The sequence below is a fragment of the Mytilus californianus genome, unplaced genomic scaffold, assembly GCF_021869535.1.
Source record: "Mytilus californianus isolate M0D057914Y unplaced genomic scaffold, xbMytCali1.0.p SCAF_7, whole genome shotgun sequence".
In the NCBI taxonomy this organism is placed as follows: Eukaryota; Metazoa; Mollusca; class Bivalvia; order Mytilida; family Mytilidae; genus Mytilus; species Mytilus californianus.
This window is the reverse complement of record NW_026262723.1, coordinates 75248496-75268500: the sequence shown is the minus strand read 5'-3', so window position 1 is coordinate 75268500 and position 20005 is coordinate 75248496. Positions and strand designations below refer to the sequence as shown.

General features: G+C 31.3%; 1 protein-coding gene across 1 annotated transcript; it reads right to left on the bottom strand.

The window, feature by feature from the left end:
- Positions 1–9569: 9569 nt before the first annotated feature.
- On the bottom strand, positions 9570–18941 carry LOC127708490 (uncharacterized). Its single transcript, XM_052213378.1, has 3 exons — positions 18700–18941; positions 12377–12551; positions 9570–10781 (listed from the first exon to the last, which is right to left on the bottom strand). The coding sequence occupies exons 2-3, from the start codon at positions 12542–12544 to the stop codon at positions 9897–9899; spliced, it is 1053 nt and encodes a 350-aa protein (XP_052069338.1). The 5' UTR covers positions 12545–12551; positions 18700–18941; the 3' UTR covers positions 9570–9896.
- Between the last annotated feature and the right edge of the window lie 1064 nt (positions 18942–20005).

Below are 20005 nucleotides of genomic sequence, written 5' to 3'. Positions count from 1 at the left end.
TCAAATTTACCTAAGAAGTAAGGCAAAGAAAACTTGAATGTGTCCTTATAGTTTTACTTTATTTTATCACTACAAATATCCGATATTTTACTATACAAAATATGCAAATTGAGATGAATTTAACATTTACTCTTTGTTTTGACATTGTTGACAGCCTCATTATTAAGACATTTTACTTGTTTTTAACCATATATCCTGTTTGACTGCATTATTAATGTCTATTTTCTTTTGAAAACATTAGTAACGCCCGTTGACTAAAATAAACTTTCAATTAAAAGCTTATTATGGGAAAGATACAAGGCCCAACTAAAATTATGGTGGTCCATGCATCTGGTCAATTATGACATCTTTTACTGATGAAATGCTTCAAAGCTTGTTGATCTGCATTTGTCAGGTATTTTAACATTTTTGTTTCATGAAACGTTAACTAAAATTACTGACGTTAATTTTCAAGGAAATTAGGGACAATGTTGACCCTTCGTGATTCTAAGACATATAATTCATAGCAAATTGATGAGACAGCACTGTGCCGATCATGGTTCTAGTGTTGACACTAGCGTTTGTGTCATTACCTTTACCATAAAGAAATAGCAGTAAATAATTATGCGTTAAATCTTACGAAAAGACGGATAAAATTACAACATTCCCGCATTAATCAAAAAAGAGGAAAAGAGGATGAAATTGTGGAACATATCCATCGTCGTTTGCGAAATAGATATTCCATAACGGTCAACCAATTCTTAATTCTTAATGGTGTACGTAAATTTTTTTGATTGGATGATTAACTTTATCATTTGGAACTCTATATTTGATAACTTCCTTGTAAGAAATAAAAGAGTATTGATTCTTGCAAACAATTTCATCTTGCATAAATTCCTTATAACATTCACTGATTGTAATATTATAATTATTATTTAAGTAATAATGGAAGTATGAAATTTTAAGACGACATATTCTTTCTTTCAAATGAGCATCTTGGTAAATATACCAATTAAATGTTTTTACCATAATCGATTAAAATGATTGTTTTCCTTTTTTTAACCTTTATATTTTAATTTATCGGAAATGATAAAACCAAAATGTTTTACAACGCTTAATTTGTAGGATGTTGTGTTTTTCTATTATCAATTCACTTGATTACAGCTTGAAACCCGAATTAAGTTGTTTTCTTAGAGTACGCATCGGTGAGTTCACTGATAGAGTAGAACAACATTGGTATAAACTACAAAAATTTGTAAATTTAACATTTTTTGTTTTAAACACCAAGCAAAACGACAGGTTTCTCTTCCAAGCACTCTATATTCCTCCTTCCATGTCATTTTCTAACATACTCTTTTCTCGCTGTTTTTCAATAATGTCCTATGTAAGTACAACATTACATGGTATCTATTTTCAAGAAAATATATTTGAATGTTTTGAGAAGGTTATATAAAATTGTTGTGGTAAATTGTACAATTAACATCGGGGTAGTCTTCTTATCTTTTTTTTTCATTGAGAATGACTTTTTGTCATATACGTGGACCAAGAAGACCGATACTTTTCGATGAATGCAAGGAATCTTTTTATTCTTTAAAAAGTCGCATAACAGGACTGCATCAACATAACAGAAGTAGGGTTGGTTTCTTTCTTTTACGTGGTTTGTGCGCATGACAATGATAATTCATACTATCACTGCGTGTCCAATGTTTATGTCGATGCTTATCACTTTTATCTATCGTACCAAATTTTGTCATATAAAATAATGAATATACATCTTCAGATATAAATGTAAATGGAATATTTGTGTAATACATATTTTATAATTTGTAAGGAGAAATAAATCATTCATTTATAAAAATATGTTACCATTAATCTATGAAAAAAAATCCAATAACTGTGAATTACATTAAAGTCGGTTATGAATTTTTTTCATAAACATTTGAATACAGTTATCTCTAATTTTTTGTCATGTATGAAATCCACTGATGAAAGATAATTAAAATCATAATTGTTGAAGAATTGCAAAAAATTGGAAATTATGGTTACATGTTCTTTACAACAATTTCAAATGAACAAAATACTATAAATATTATTCCACCTAATTACAGAAACTTCCTCTACGTAATACCTCATTGTTTACAAGAAAGATAATTAACAGCTACAAATACATTCACGAAGCGAAGAATGTTTCAAACTGATTAGATAATTCCATTGGAGGATACTTCACAAGTTCACTAACCTTCCAATGGTGACCATTGACCTCTTTTTAAATTTATTTTCAGCGCTGAAGGTAAATGCCATTTTGCAAAATTCGAAACATGAGAGTTAAGACAACACTTTACAATGCTCTTCAAATTCGTACTTTATTTGGACTTTTTTTTATTACTATTCAAGCGTCAACGAGTATTCTTGTGTAGACGATACGCGCGCATGCTGTACAAAAGTATACGCCTCGTACCTTTGCTGAGTTTGTTTACAGACAGACCTAATGATTGGGAAATGCGTTCCAATGCGTTTCAATGCTACATAATGAACACTGAAGTCAAAGGTACGTTCCTGTCTGGCATATAAGTCCTTGCTAAAGTTCTCTACGTTTAGCTGAACAAAATGTTTAAATACGCAGCCATGCGTAGGGTCGGCTTTCGGACGTCAAATCCGATTTCCCGTTTAGGAAGGGAAACACATTCTCTCGACGTTTAGGAGGCCTTGCAACAACTCTATGAGGATTCCGTATGTGGCCTGTTAAAAATATTAATTTTTGCTCCTATCCAACATAACCTCATTTCCTAGTGGCATTTTCGGAATTTCATTCAGGTCGACCTAATTTGCTGAACCTACCTATTGTATTGATAATTGATTTGTTTGCATCCTGAATATGCATTGAATGTTTGCATACAACAATCAATCAATCAACAAAAGAAGGCAAAACTTACCATTGACATCTCTAAAGACGAACCAACGATTATGTCCACAAAAGATTTACAAAATACGAATTAGTTCCGATATGCTATAGCATATTGCACAAAAGTTTTGAATCCCTAATCGAAAAACTTTTATGATTTCGTGTCTGTAATAAAATTTGGCAAAATTGGATTTTCCTATTGGTTTGAATATTAAAATTGCAGTTACTTCCCTTTTTTGTGTAAGAGCCATGAATTTAACGGAATACTTCTATAATATCATACTTATTGGCTACCTGTAAAAGCTGTATGTTTTATTTTGTATAATGTTTGGTTGGTTTAAACAATATTAATTCAATAAATCAAATCATGATAATATATAGAATAAAACATTATAAACAATTGGATCCAGAAACAAGCAATATTTCTTATTTATTTTAATCTGTCTCCAAAAATTGATGACATACGACCTAATGAATACTTGGAGCATGCTCTGTCAATATGAATTAAGTAAGAACAGTAAATACAAAATAAATTTGATTATATTGTAATTTGAGTAGGAGAAAAGAACAATTAAGTGAATGAAATGAACTAAATGAAATGCAAGGAACAAATATGAATGACGCTTTCATATTATTGTGTGAACTCGTTACTTTTCAATATATATTTCTGTACCAATACAAAATTAGTACTATTTTCTTCATCAGTTAAAACATCTGACCCAAAAACCAAAATATTTACATCAATACGCTGCGGAAAATTCGAAAGAGATTTCATAAGCACTTGGTGTATACTATTAAAATATGGACACGTTATGCATCCTTGTTTTGGTTTAAATTAAAAGTAAGTTAGCAACTATATATACTTCCTGTAAACTGTTTGTATTTAATAAAATTGAGAATGGAAATGGGGAATGTGTCAAAGAGACAACAACCCGACCAAAGAGCAGAAAACAGCCGAAGGCTACCAATGGGTCTTCAACACAGCGAGAAAATCCCACACCCGGAGGCGGGCTTCAGCTGGCCCCTAAACAAAAATGTGTACTTGTTCAACGAAAATGGACGTCACACTAAACTCCAAAACATATAAACGAACTAAAATTAAAAAACATACAAGACTAACAAAGGCCAGAGGCTCCTGACTTGGGACAGGCGCAAAATGCGGCGGGGTTAAACATGTTTTGTGGGATCTCAACCCTCCCACTATACCTCTAGCCAATGTAGAATAAACAAACACACAGCAATACGCACAGTAAAACTCAGTTTAAAAGAAGTCCGAGTCCGATGTCAGAATAGGTAACAAAAGAAACTAAGCAAAATGACAATGATACATAAGTTAACAAAGGACTACTAGCAGACTGACATGCCAGCTCCAGACCTCAATAAAACTGATTGAAAGGTTATGTCTTCATCATATGAAAATCAAGCACAATCCCTCCCGTTAGGGGTTTAGTATCATACTATCATAAAATATATGAGAAGAATATAACCCGTATCATGCCAACAACTGGTTTTAGAATAAATGTGCTTATTTCCGATGCAAAGACCCCATGAGTGAATAAATATAAATACCAAAATATGCCATCTTTATTGACCTGACAACAGTATCGTAACTATATCTCTTCTGAATAAGTCTGTTTAAAGGTTTGGTTAGCTTTTGAGGTGAATGTCGACATTTTTGTGCTTTGTATAGAATATTACCATAAAAGATTGGATGTGAAATACCTGAACGTGTAAGATGTCTGCATGTTCATTTATATTTACGAATGATGTCCTTGTACCGATGATAAAATTTAGTAAATGTTTTGACTAGTTAGTGATATCGAAAACTCTGGTGTAATAATTTCTCAGTAATACAAAGGTTTCTTTCGTTAAAATCAAATACGTTGTTACATACACGAGCGAAGTCTGCTACCATTGGAACTATGATAATCTTCAGATATGAGTTTAGGAAATTTATGTTGACTTACTCTCCTTTGGTGATCATTGATCTGTATTGATCTAATTTTTTTATAATCTTTAGCAACCAAATCATAAAAGACTTCAGCTAGATTCGGCATAACATTTTGAAATTAAGTTTTTCGATGCTGTTTTCTTGATGAGGCCTTCCAGCACTGTTGTTCGTGTGCTAATGATATGTAGACAAATAAACTCATCATATATACCAGGACTGAAATTTTGTACTTGCGCCAGACGCGCGAATCAACAAAATTTAAAAAGGCCAAATAACGTACGAAGTTGAAGAGCATTGAGGACCAAAAATTCCTAAAAACTTTGCCAAATACAGCTAAGGTAATCTATTCCTGAGGTAGAAAGCCTTAGTATTTCAAAAATTCAAAGTTTTGTAAACAGTTAATTTATAATTATGACCATATCAATGATAATTCATGTCAACACAGAAGTGCTGACTACTGGGCTGGTGATACCCTCGGGGAATAAAAACTCCACCAGCAGTGGCATCGTCCCAGTGGTTGTAAATAAACTCATCATAGATACCAGGATTGAAATTTTGTACTTGCGCCAGACGCGCGTTTCGTCTACAAAAGACTCATCAGTGATGCTCGAATAAAACAAAGTTAAAAAGGCCAAATAACGTACGAAGTTGAAGAGCATTGAGGACCAAAAATTCCTAAAAGTTTTGCCAAACACAGCTAAGGTAATCTATTCCTGAGGTAGAAAAGCCTTAGTATTTCAAAAAATCAAAATTTTGTAAACAGTTAATTTATGATTATGACCATGTCAATGATAATTCATGTCAACACAGAAGTGCTGATTACTGGGCTGGTGATACCCTCGGGGAATAAAAACTCCACCAGCAGTGGCATCGACCCAGTGGTTGTAAATAAACTCATCATAAATACCAAAACGCACGTCTCGAGTAAACAATTACAAGCCTGGTCTTTGATGAGGGTTTTCAAACATTGTGTAAACCCCCTGCTGGAGGTCGATTCTAGCACAAGGTTACCATCATTCTAGTAGTAAGCGCTTTTGTGCTGGCATGTTATTTCATTGATGTGTCATTTTCTGTTAAGTGACTGTTAATGAAATGGTTAACTCATTGGAAACAATAAGGTTTTTTCTCTATTTCTTTTTTATTTGATAATGAACCATGCGAAATTACATAATACAGTATTAGGCAAAATATATAAATGTTACGCAACACTTGTAGAATTGATCAAGTCATAAGGATATATGGAAATATATCTATACATCATAATTGATTTGGTTAATAAAATGCTGCTTCAACTAAATGACCCTTCTGATTTACGTTAACTTTTTGTGCATGGATTTAAGTATTGTATTCCACTCTCTGTTTGGGTAATGTGTTTTTACATCTGTATTTGATTAATATAGTATTTAAATACTAACAAAATATTTTTTACTGTTTTACTATTAACAAAAACCTCAGACACACCAAAAATATTTTCTTTTTACCAAAAGTAATTTATCATCCAACTTATCATGGATAGCCACAAATTTGTACAATATTTAAAAGTGTTAATGTTTGTTGTTTTGCATCATAATGAGCATATGTGCTTTCACTGCCTGCGAATTTTATGTTTTCAGGTGTACATGACTTATAAGATGCAAAAAGAATAAAAACTTAATTGTTTGTAAATATGTTTAGAAGCAAATTTCTGCTAACTTTTAGTTAATTTTTACTGTATAAAGTTTTACTTTGTCTTTCTTAATAAAAATACAGTTGTCTCTATTATTCTCTCTTATAATTTAAATTTACTGAAAATTGTCTCTAAGTATCTCAACTTTTAATGAAATTGAAAGAATTTGCTTTGTTTCATCTGTTATTTATGTAATGTTAACAGCTATTTATTTTTTGTATATCATCAACATTCCTTGTCCTATTTAAAGGCACTTCTTATGCATAATACCTCATCATTTGAGTGTAAGCCAACGAAACAACTATAAATACCTCTTTGAAAGCTGATGTATTGAGGTTTTTTCCATAGGAACCTTTCAATATTGATTCATAATATTTCAATGGTTTTATTTACCCCACGATGGTGCCATTTGACCCTTTCTTGCTTTAATATTTATCTCAACTTCTTATTGAATGTTTAAAAGCATATTATAATTATGTATATGTTATCATAAAACTGGAATAGGAGTATGTTATAAGAATAGATATTTGGGTTTTTTTCTACATGTCTAATGTTATACTATTTACAATGTCAGTGATTATTTGATTTGACGATAAAATGAATACTAAATATGTGTATGCAAATTGTACTGCATCCTGTTAAGCTGTCAAATTAACATATACACTGTCTCATACAAATGTATGTACATGTAATGTATTGTGTTTCCTTTATATCATAATGTGTTCATACCATTTATGGAAAACCCTTATCATTCGTAGGATGAAAATAGAAAGAAGATAACAACAGCGATATCAAAATTAAGTCAAAAGAGTGAAGAATAAAAACGATAAGACAAACAACAATATGAACAAAAAAAAAGTTGGGATATACGCCAATGAGACAGCAACCAATCACACAAAAACCAAGGAGTTCAGCATACGGTTTCTAACAATAGAAAAGGGTCTGTACAAAATATCTAGCTCTCATTTGCCTTAGAAAAGTTGACAGAGACTGTAAACCAAATTCTCTAAAATATAAACAAAAACCATAAAGATATAATTGAAAGAAAACCATTAAAAATGTCCTGACTTGGGACGGTCACAACATTATATGGCGAATTTAATGACATCTTAACACTCCTGTTTGTCAATCTCTATCGGTGGAATAACAAAGGATACATAAAAGAGCATACAATAGCAATCCTAACAGAAATAGAACTTAAAAGGGGATGATACTAAAGGACAATTCAAAATCATTTAAGGAAGATATACAATTTGAAAAAAAAATGAAAAAAATTACAAACGAAAAATGACCAACAGGTTATAAAAAACACTACACAGAAAACAAAATTAAAGCGACAGTAATTTACCGATGTTCAAATCTCGTATATCGAATAAGAAGAGAAAAAAAAAAACAAGGAAATGAACAAATTCTGAGGGAATCGCATGAACTCCAAAAAAGAGTGAGACAAGGTGTATCGATAAATTAAGCGTCTCCTGCTATACATGCATCACCAGCCATGCGAATCCACATATAGTCAAAATATCATAATCAGGAATAGGACGCAATCGGTAAAATTACAGATCAACTGGAATCTAAAGATCAAAGACCGCAAAAAAACATTTCGCTTGTGAGTTTAGATACTGTATCGGAAAACCAATTCGTGATAGTGACTGTAATTTCTGTAGTGTCGATTTCAGTCGTTCTTTCTAGTAATCCTGTTGAAACACTTTTTGTGTTTGGAGCATACGCCTACTAATAAAGTCTGTATTATATGAACATGCCCGAGTGTAACGTATTAGAGAGTATGTTAATGCAGAGAAATGGAAAGTTGAAAACATCACGTTTGTCAAATATTCTAGTTTGAAGTCGTCCATCTATGTCAATATCGAGGAAAAGATAGTGATTTCGAATGTTTTGGTGTGTTTTATGGAGCTAGGACAGGTTTACCAACATTTGGGTCTTTGAAGATAAAATTTTGCATAAGTGTTCATGCACCCATCTTTTTATTCTTATTCGACCTCACAGTCTTAGTATAAGTTGTGATTTTTCCAAAAATGATTAAAGTTAGGTGAACGCAGATAGAACTAAGATATAATGAGTAAGTTTTATCAAAGGTAAAAATATGTTGAACACCCAAGTCCGCTTGATGGGCGCCATTGAAACGACTGATGAATGGACTGTAACTATTCTGGTGAAAACAGATCTCTCAAATAAAAAGAATAAAAAGGGCAAATAACACGGTTATTGACTTTATCAAAATATAATATATAAAAGTTATTTCTGTTCACGATAAATAGTGCTTTAGAAAAAGACTGGAAAGAAGTAAAATCACTCATGCTGTTTTATTGCTGTATAATCAATGGAGGCTGTCATGCGATGAAGCAATCAAAGAAAGCAGTACTAGGTTGGCATCTGTACAGATGATCGAAGACAGTATGAATTAATGATTGATTGATTGGTGCTTGCTTAATGTCCAGTTGAAAATATTCAATGCATATTAAGAACAAAAACAATTTAGCAGGTAGGTTTTGCAAGGTATATCGATCGGGAGAAAGGACGAATTTTTTTTACCGTAACTTGAAAATGAGGGTATGTTTTGATTGGGACAGTTTACTATAAACCAGACCACCTTAGAATATCTCAGATAGTTGTCACAATAGGATTTGGATGTGCAGACAGTGCGGCACAACACACGAGGCATCGGATTTTTTATCCCCATTCCGACAGGACGTGACTGCGTAACTATGTATTCCACAAACCTTTGGGTAACAATCGAATAAAAACTATAATAATCTCTTTTCAGCTCACTCAACCGAGATGTCCTTTTTTAAATTCATTCATTTATTAGTTTCTACATTTATTTTAATTATTCTATTTATCTATCTATTTATTGCTTTATGCATTTAAAATTTCCAGTATTCAGAACATCAGATGACATTATGTCATAGTTCTATCCAGATAATTATGAGGTGCAACAGCATAATTATGTGTTATAAATTTGAAAATTTAAGAGAAATTTTGCAATCGCATGCATATGCCACAAAAAGAGGAATAAATCATGGTTTCATGTTATTGAGTTTAAAGCAAGATGATTCATCAGCACTTTTATTTTTTGGTAAACAAGTCAAATAAAACTGTAATACAGAAAAAGAATCTGTAATAGAAATTCGGTCTTTAATTCTCTTCCAACACTTTCTCCTGTTGAAATATCCATATTAGAAAATGTAATGACAAATCCAATATACGATTTCTTCAATGTTAATGGCACTTTAAACTGTGTTCAGCATTTTGAGACAATAAATTAAGCAAAGCGCTTTGTGTAATTTTGCCTTTCATATACGCTACTTATCACAGACGTGTAGTTTGTAACTTTGTAAAAGTTACACAGAAGATGAGACATAATAACTTGAATTAAATCACATCAAAATAATTGGTATTAAGCATGACAGTACACTTAAAACATACATAAGCCAAGCACTGACACCATCGGATATAAAACTGTGTGCGCGTGAATGTGGTAGGCATTCACACACGCAAGTATTACCTACACAACTGTGACACACGCATGGTCTAATATTTTTGTTTTTGAACATTCGTTGTAGTTTCTCGAATTCCTCTAATAGTGTCACTTCACTCCCCTTATCTGTATGGCTTACTAACGAGTCCCAAAAACTAGTCGGTGTGTCATCATCGTCCCAGTTTGTATTTGTATTTGTATTTGTATCTTGTGTTTGCTCTTCACTAGTAACAGGAGGAGGAGGTGGACTGTAATTTTTTGTTTTATAGTTATCTCCAGTGATTAAGGAATCACCTTCGTCAATGTCATCGTACCCAATTGCAATATCTGCACATCCATAAAATTGTTCTTGATTCCCACATCCCAAGCATCCTCTACCACTTGAATCTACGCCCCAGCTATTTCCCGCATTGTATTTCCATTGAAATGTGCAGTCACGACACTTTACATTTTCTGGGAGAAGGAGTTTGACGACTAAAGTTTGGTAGCCATTTTTGTTCGGGATATAATACCTATTGCCACTTCCGTCTGCAAGTTCCAAGACATAATTATCTAGACACCGTTGTGTTGTTTTCTGCAGTGGATCATTTCTTGGACATAATTTGAATTGGAAATAACCTTTGTGACTTGCAGTAAGTTCAACTGTTACTGTAATTTCTTCTCCTGGGTCGTATGTTCTTACAATAATGCCATTTGCATATTTACCACCTTCTTCATTGTCACGTGGGCCTGGCCAAGGATCTCCACACACTCCGCACTTGCCATTGCTCATTTCATATTGCACCTTAAAATAAACACGATATTTTGTCATGATAAAAGACATATCTATAGCATGCAAAATCTTGCATGTGATCGTTAGCTATGCATTAGCAACTTTGACAAAGGCGAGTTATTACTTTTCTTTTTAAATACTAGTTATGTGAATTTTCTCTGTTGCATTTTCATAAGTTATATCTGCTTGAGTGTACTTTTCATATACCTGCCTTAAAGGAACCTAGTCCGTGTTTTTATTGTTAACGTTGTGGACGATTTAGAGCTAGTTATAGTCTATTGTGGTTGACTGTATGTTGGACTCTAAATATCTTTCGATCATTTGTGTCGTCGGGTTCTGTCTCAATAATTTTTATGTATTAAAGTAAACTAAATAGAACATTATAGAATTAGAAGAAGCGAGAAAAAAATAAAAACAGTCTGAAATATACAAAATGATTTTTCATGCGTTAAACTTGTCAAATTTGTTTAGAGAATTTAACATGCTTTAAAAACTATCATAATGACAAAAGTTGCAGTACATATGGACAGGATGTGTGATCGCCTTTTTTTGAATCTCTGAATATTTCTTATCTACCAGCAAAAAATTATTTACTTTTCCTGAGCATACATGTTCGTCCATGTTTTAAAGGGGTTCGTGTTGCACAATTTTGAGTTTACTATTAAGTGTTTGATGGACCTGTTCGTCTTTTGTTTTCTTTTTGACGATTTTCGACTATGTTTTTTTGATTGATTACCTTCGTGCTATCCTTTTTCCCTTTTGACCTTTTTACCTTAATCTCAAATTAGTACTTCCTCTATTCCACAACATTATTTGCTTTTTATCCCCCTCCCCTTTTCGGTCTCGCATCAACCTAATCTACTTTGATTTTATTCGAACGTCACTGATGAGTCTTTTGTACACGAAAAGCGCGTCTGGCGTACATAATTATAAACCTTGTATCTTTAATGAGATTTTATATACATGTGTAATATTTTTACATAATTCTAAGAGAGTTGTAAAGAATTGGTTATATGTCATCTGTAGTGGTATTAGTGGTAATTGCATTGAAATCTTTCAAATGCTCGAATTTAACATTCTGTATTTAGAAAATCTATTTTGGAGACCACATACTAGTTTTATGAAAACTTATGTTTTCAATATAATATCACTAATACAAAACAACAGATAAAGTTCACCCGCTTATAAAAATATACTCGGATCAGGATAAATACAATACCATACAGAGAAATCTGAATTTTAATTGACTCCGGAATCTACAGACTATATTGGTAGAATCGAACAATTTATGCCTTTATATTTTATTAAGGGGGTTTTAAACAGTCTGGCTCGTCTATAAGTATACAAGAAATAGTTTCCTTTCAAGAAACAGTTGAATACAATGATGAACATTTTAATTCTGAAGTCAAAACTCTTTCAAAACTATTGAAACGTGCTGTTTGCAGATTATCTATATACTTTTTTATATTCTTTCGTTTTCTTAATTGTTAATTCCTTGCCACAGTAAAAATATCTTGGTGGTATAAGTTCGGACTTTGGTCAACTAAATAACCTGTGACTTTTCTCATATTTGTTAATAGCATGGCGAATGGAATTGTGTATCTTACTTGAGCTCCACCACAATAAAGTTGATTATCATTGTAATTTGGTGGATTTTTATATCCATATCGCCACATACTGGATCTGGATGGCGGATCAACCAGTCGACCATGTCCTTCCACTTCACTGAACCACTTCGAAATGGCCACATATAATATGTAGATGTAATATTTCATTTTCAATCTAAACAAAATAAATCAATTTCAAGCGTAAATTAGAGTCATTCATCAGTCATACAAAACCATACATATAGTTTATGTTAAAAAAAGTTTAATTTCGTTATGCATAAAGTAAAAACATATCTAAGCGTACTTTAGTCGCTCGTCGATCATACAAAACCATGCATTTGGTGTAAGTCTTAAAAACAAAGGTTTAAATTTGTGATGATAATAAAAAGCAAAAACCTATCTACAAGACACATGGTGTAATCATGTAACATGACAGAATGAAATGACAATGTATCATTAATGTTTATGTATCGCAGTTAATTCTCTTTTTATCAAGCGGTTTCTCTTGTTAATGCTGTCAACTTTAACGATTGTTTTGAAATTTGATCATTCAACAAAATATCTTCGATTGGTTCATCTCTCCTACAGTCACATGATAAATGGATTCAATTTCTGTGTTTGAAATGACCAATTTGGGTTCTGCTGGTTATTACACGTTGTTTCGCAAGCGAGGATATCTCCAGTCTAATTGTCAGCACTCTTGTACTGTGCTGACATGAGCATCATAGATGTTGTTACTTTCTGTGATTTACTGTTCTTAAATTATCAAATCATTCTATTTTTCTAACCGGAGACATAGTTGGCCTTATCCAGGTTAAACATAACCTTTGGAACATTTAGTTCGTAATGCTCTTCAATGCCTGTTTAATTAAGAACCATAAGCATTCTTCTTTTAAGACTAACAGAATCATATTTTTCAGCTTATTTACCATAATTTGATATATTCTTGCTACTACTATCACAATATAATTATAAATTTCTATTATATAATAATACTAAATATAAAATAAAGATCACGTTTACTCCGACGAGTGAGTGAATTACAACTGATTTGAATTTTAATCAGACTGTTATCTTTGGGAGCAGTTTGGGAACAGTTCAAATGGTAGTACCACCTCTATTTCTTAGGAATGGCACATATAAAGAGCCAATAAGAGTGTGTTAGTAATAGCAAAAACGCGTTAAATTAAGGAAAATAGGCGCATGTAATCTTTCTTTTATACAAGTTTTTATATGCTGCTCTATTCTAAACTCGGTGCTTTAATAACTAGAAAGTAGAATATATTATATAAACAATTATTCATAATTATTCATAACAAACTTTGACACGGAGTTTGGTTATTTATATTTTTTGTAACGGCGATATGTTACAAAATATGTAATCATATATGGAAATGCACAAGCATCATTAAATGACCAAAGACTTCATTTCAGAAAAGATGTTTTTACGTTTCATCAAACAAAACCCCTAAATATTTTTGAAAATAAAGATGTTTGAAACTCTTAGTGCCTATGAAATAAAGCTACACAAGTTCAAGTTAAGATGCAGCTTCATGATTTTCATAGGTAGATAATTTTCGCCCCTTTTTCGAGGCGTATATATTTCTGATTTTGTCATTTTGGTGAAGAGTCGGGTATTTCCTTTTTATAGCGGTTTTACTTTTAAACACTCACTTGGTGACTATCTACGGTAAAGGGCTATTACAAGGTCTGCCATGAACGACTTGCATTTTGATATAACTTATATATTGATTGTTTGGTATTATTTTTTTTAAAGATTTTTACTATCGTTTTGTTTCATGGCATTCAAGTACCCGATATGGTCTCCTCATGTTTGTACACTTTGGATTAAAAACAAATGCTATTGATTTTTACTAAAATTTACAAATTCGAGTAAAGAAATGTAATTTATTTGCATGACATTTCATTCATACAAAAAAATTTACGAAGACACTGTTGACTTTTCCAAAATTTTTACGACTTGCACACGGAAAGGTTAAAGGAATCAACACAAAACAAGGTGAGTAACATATCCATTTAAGGAATGACTGTAATATTTTTTCTGTCTATGAAGAAATAACATAAAAAAAATGAAGTGCACACTGAATAACCCGCGTAGCGGGTTAATTATTTAAATGTGCACCACATTTTTTATGTTATTTCGAATAGACAGAACAAATATTACAGTCATTCCTTATAATTTAATTTTGGATTCCATTTTAAGGAAAATTATGAGTCATTCCTTATAATTTATTTTAGCCATTTTCAAGAAGTAAATCATTAAAAAGACGTTGATGACGTCACGGTCACATGACAAAATTATGTCTATGAACTGATAGACAAAAATCTTTCAGCCAATTAGAAGACGTGTTACATCCAAAATTAAAAATGGAATTTTAAATTAAATTGTAATATTTTTTCTGACTATTCAAAATAACATAAAAATGTGGTGCACATTTTAAATAACCCGCGTAATTCAGTGTGCACCTCATCTTCATAGACAGAAAAAATATTACAGTCATTCCTTAATTAATGAAATTACATATCTGACAGGTTTGAAGAATTTTATCGTTTTATTAATATTAGCTACAGTCACTTGATATAACATAAACATAGTAGATACGTTTTTTTGTCAAGTCAAAACACCAGATAATTACTGATTTTAGAGTTATCATTATTAAAAAAAGAACCATTTGGCTTGTATAGGGAACTACTTTAATATAATCATGTGTCTTTTGTAACAAATTATATGTGATAAACAACTGTTTACAAGGAAGGAGGCATTTTGATGTGGTCATAATCGAATAGATATAAAACTGATTCTCCATAATACTGTCCTAATGGCAAATGTCCACCTTGGGGCATATTTTGACATTAATAGTGTGTCCATGGCCTCGCTTATAAATATGCTAAACAAATTCTTATATGACAGGAACTTTAGTTTATTCTAAAGGGGTGATGGTTTACCTCGTTTTTATCTACTAGAAATTGTATTTTTTTCAGTTAGCAATTATAGCAAAAATGACGAATTCGAAATTGGTTTAACATCAGATGTGTAAAGCTGAATAACCATACCGTATTTTGATATTCCAAAATTTAAAAGCTTAACTCCAACCAATGCCCAAAATACATTCTTAATCTTCGGAATTTAGTTTATGTAAAGTACATGAATTTCTCTCTGCCTTCAAAACAGCTGGCAAATAATTGACATTTCAAAATATTTTAAAAGACGTCCATGTTATTATAAAATAAACAAAATTTAACAATTGATTGGTAAATTTCGTGTCAGAAATGTAAAGTTTGTTTTTCAATAATAAAATTATCTCATATAACGCACATACCAGTATGCAAAAAAATGTTCCTACAAAACAAGGGGAATATAGGTTCAATTTAGCAGATTTTCAATCTAAGGTATAAAAAAATGTTTACATACATTATTTAAAAGAATGATTTTTTTTTCAATTTAGTACTATGATATTTAAGTATAAGTGTTGAAATGTATAAATATCATAATCATAATCAGTTGAACTTATTACATCGCAAAGTAAATTTCCATTTCAATCAGATTTATGATTTTTTTTATAAATTTGTATAAAATAAGAGATAAAATGTATGTAATGCAATGCCTTTTCTCCCCAACAAAATCAGTATTTGAAAACGTGAAAATGTGTAATTTCTGATTTACTTGTAATGAAGTGTTGGTTATTAAAAATGCATATTTGATTTTTTTTTCTTTAGGAAATCCTCTAAACAAATGTATAATTAAAAAAACAAATAGATATAATGTAATGATTCTTGACATTTTCCTCTCTCTATTCAGATAAACATGTGATATCTGTTCTTTATTTTCACTCTTTCGGCTTATAATGCACATGTAGAAATCGACTACAAAAACACTTACAGAAGACTTATCTTAGCGATATTTTGACATTTTGACTCAGACTGTTTATGACGTATTTACACTAAATCCATTGGATGTGTACAAATTGAAATTTTAGTCTGGGGAAACATGGTTTATTTATTAGTTGAAATGGGTTGTAGCTATGAGAAACTGCGAATACTCTTAGATCGGTACCTTGAGGTATTTTTTGTTGTTGTCTTTTTGCTATTTTTACTTAGTGTCGATATGATGAGGCAAGCCTTTTCTAACCCATCTATATAGGGTTTTAATTTGTTGTTGTGCTGTTACACCACTGTTATATGGAGGGTTGAGTGCCCATTAGCATGTTTAAATCCGCAATATTCTTTATGTACCTGTCACAAGTCAGCAGCATGTTATCAACTTGTTGTCGAAGGTCGCTGTCTACTAATTGTTTTTTATTTGCCGTTTTTAGCATACATTAGTAATTGCTTTTCTCATATGAATTGTTAAACATTTTGTTATGCCTGGATCTTTTATAGCTTACTATACGGTATGGGGTTTTATTATTGTTAAAGGCCTTACAGATCCATATTGTTGTTAACATCCTCGTCTTTTTGTCTTTGGTGGAAAGCTAATTGTCTTATTGGCAATCATACGTATCACATCTCCCTATTTCCATAAGCAGTAACGTTACATCTATTCAAAAGTGAAGACCCTTTGAACGATTTGAATAATCAAACAAAATAATTGTCTTTAGAATTGTGATTTACTGTTTTTCATAACCAGATGCGAACACAGGACTTGTTGGCCGTGATTGATAATGAAATAACACCCTATCCATTCAAGTAACGTTTCATATCAAAAGTAGACAACCGTGTATTAAACAATTAACATCAAATAATTTTGATGTGTTGTAAGAAAGGGGATAGTAATCATATATTAGTCAGTACTTTATGTAATGTAACGTCTCATTACACGATATTGTCATCATTAGAACAAACTCGGACCATTTTTTATTGCTACTATCTACGTATATAACTAATCTCCCTCTATGTTATTACAAATAATTAGTTAGGAGGGTCAATTTTAAAAGGTCTTTGAATTTTAACAAATATCTTAGTATCATTGCATCATGTGTGTTCAAATATGATGGTTGTATATGTATACTTCTAAACATTGAATTATACATAAAAATAGCTCAAAACTGCAGTGTGGGTAGATTTGTCTAATCTGATTATGAGTATGTATCCAAAAAGTATACACGATATATAATTGTCATTCACCATCATTCTGTTGGAATTAAGTATATATTGTCTTTCAGATACAATGTAATTCATCTTGAATAAAAATGAAACAAGTTAACAGCATATGCAGCATTAAACAATATTTTGATTTTATGGAAATATGTGAAATCATTGAAACGTTTTTCAATATATCTTATAGGCTCTTCATAATATCAAAGGAGAAGGTCCGGTAAGGGCTAATTTTGGCCTAAAATTTGAAGTACATCTGATGAAAGATTTTTGACATTTTTTAAACACTTAATTGTCTACTTCAGTCGATTCAATTAGTTTTTTTTTGAAAGATTTGAATTGATTTGGTGATTAAAGAATCTCAAATTCAAGCTTAAATATGAAAAATCTATCAAATATGCCATTAAACGTAGTTTTTCAGATAGTTTTTGTCTAAAATGAAAGTGGCCGCATTCGTTTTCAGTCTCAACCTTTATATATGTTATATATTATCATCAAGTACAACATATATTTAAATATGAAGACTGAACACAAGTGCGGCCACTTCCATTTTAGACAAAAACCGTCTAAAAATTAGCACAAATGTTAAAATTGTGAAGATTTCAGTAATTTTGCATGCATAATGATGCTAGTACCTGATGCATGTGCATTGTTTGTCAAAAACAGCCAATATTAATGTAGCAAAAGTATTCTTCTTTCCAATAAATAGCGTAAAGTTTACAATTTACCAAATTTGTAAAAATGCTATATTTTTGGGCCAAAAGGGGGTCTTACCGGGTTCTCCTTTAAAAAAGTTTTAACAACTGTCTGATTTTGTCCCCTAGTGAGGGGAAAGAATACATGAGAAATTGGCCGTTTCTCTTTCTTACATCCATTTTATACAATTCTCAGGGAACAAATTGCATACTACTAAATTGTGTACATTTTCAAACGCTAAGAGGAATAATATACTTTAAATATTAAACAAATATAGCTAAATGAATACGACTCCGGTTTCCGTTACATTTAGTTGCAATCTTAAAGATGTGAGCACAGGAGTGTCTAAGATATGACACATAAACTACTGAAACAAATTGTAATAAACTTTTCTTTTTCTTCATATAAGCAGTACTCTGTATTTACAAACTTAAAAATTATTAATTTTGTAATATTTCTATACAATAAATGCAAAATAATTTAAAATATATCTGTATATTTATCGTACATACCTCGTTTGGTGTTTTCAGCTAACATGTGCGTCAGTGATTTGTCATTTTTTTTTTACAAACTGTACATCTTAATTTATGATATACGATTTTTACACTATGATTAATCATGTAATTTCCTTTTATGTTTCCTTAAAAATTAAATCAACTTTTAAATATTATAACGTTTTTAACTATATTGACAAGCTGCAGTTGTAGAACTGCCCATGCCAAATTCATACGAAAATAAGACGTTAATATTTCTGAAGACGGTATAAATCCTTAAGGCAATATTCATACATGCGACAGAACAACGAGGTAACGATCATTCATGACACCTGTCCCTAATTATTCCGAATGTCAGTGTACAAAATTGTACATACAAAAACATACTAAACATTTGTTCTTTATATAACTATATTTGGTGTTCAATATGATAAAATACTATAATGTAAACTGTTACCTACTATAACACAATTAAAATCTTTAAGCTTCAGAAGTATTTTCAAATCTAAATGGACATAAAACTTTTTATGGGAGTGCCTGTCTTGTCCGCCTACTTTTAAAATGTAGAAAAGTTGTAATAAAATCATTCCGAAAAATGAAGAAAAAAAAAACCAACATTTAAATTATTTTTATGTTTTATTCTTTCCTGTCTCTGCATAATAAAAACTATACCATCAACACTGATCCGTAATACGTGAGTTCCTGTAATTAATTGAGTAAAAATGTTTCGAAATACAAACATACATATAAAAAGCACTTTATTACACACACCAAAAGTTAAAAACAACAACACATTGAAAGGCAACAGGGAATTATGTCCAAAGAAGTTTGTTTAAATCTTTGTAAAAATAGCCATTTTAACACTTGGCTTCGATAAGAATATTTTGACTAAATTAAACTGAAGGGCTTTCCCAGCTACTATAAAAATGCGTGTATAGACGTAAGCTATTTTCCCGGGGGATGTTAGGGAAATTAGTAATCAATTTAACATTTTTATCTCGATTCTTACATAGTTTTAGAACATTTTAATATTCAGGGATGTTTTTCAAAATAATGATGATGAATTTGACGCCTTCCTGCAGTGGGTAATCTGTAAAAAATCAAAACAAAAAAAAAACACCATGAACAAACGTCATGGTAACCTACATAAACTAGGAAAAATAAGCTTTAATCTGAAGTATTTGCTGCTAGACATCGACTAGTTAGAACTGGCTTTAGTTTGAGTACATAACATGTAATATTGGTTACTAAACGTGAACTAAGGAGAAGTGGTTTTGGTTTGAGTATATAACATGTAATATTTGCTACTAAACGTGGACTTGGG

What these genes read in the sequence shown, in the direction of transcription:
- LOC127708490 (XM_052213378.1), bottom strand. Translation starts at nt 12,544, where the DNA reads ATGAAATATTACATCTACATATTATATGTGGCCATTTCGAAGTGGTTC. An exon ending in TTTATTGTGGTGGAGCTCAA is followed by an intron (nt 10,782 to 12,376) that starts GTAAGATACACA and finishes GTTTATTTTAAG; the next exon opens with GTGCAATATGAAATGAGCAA.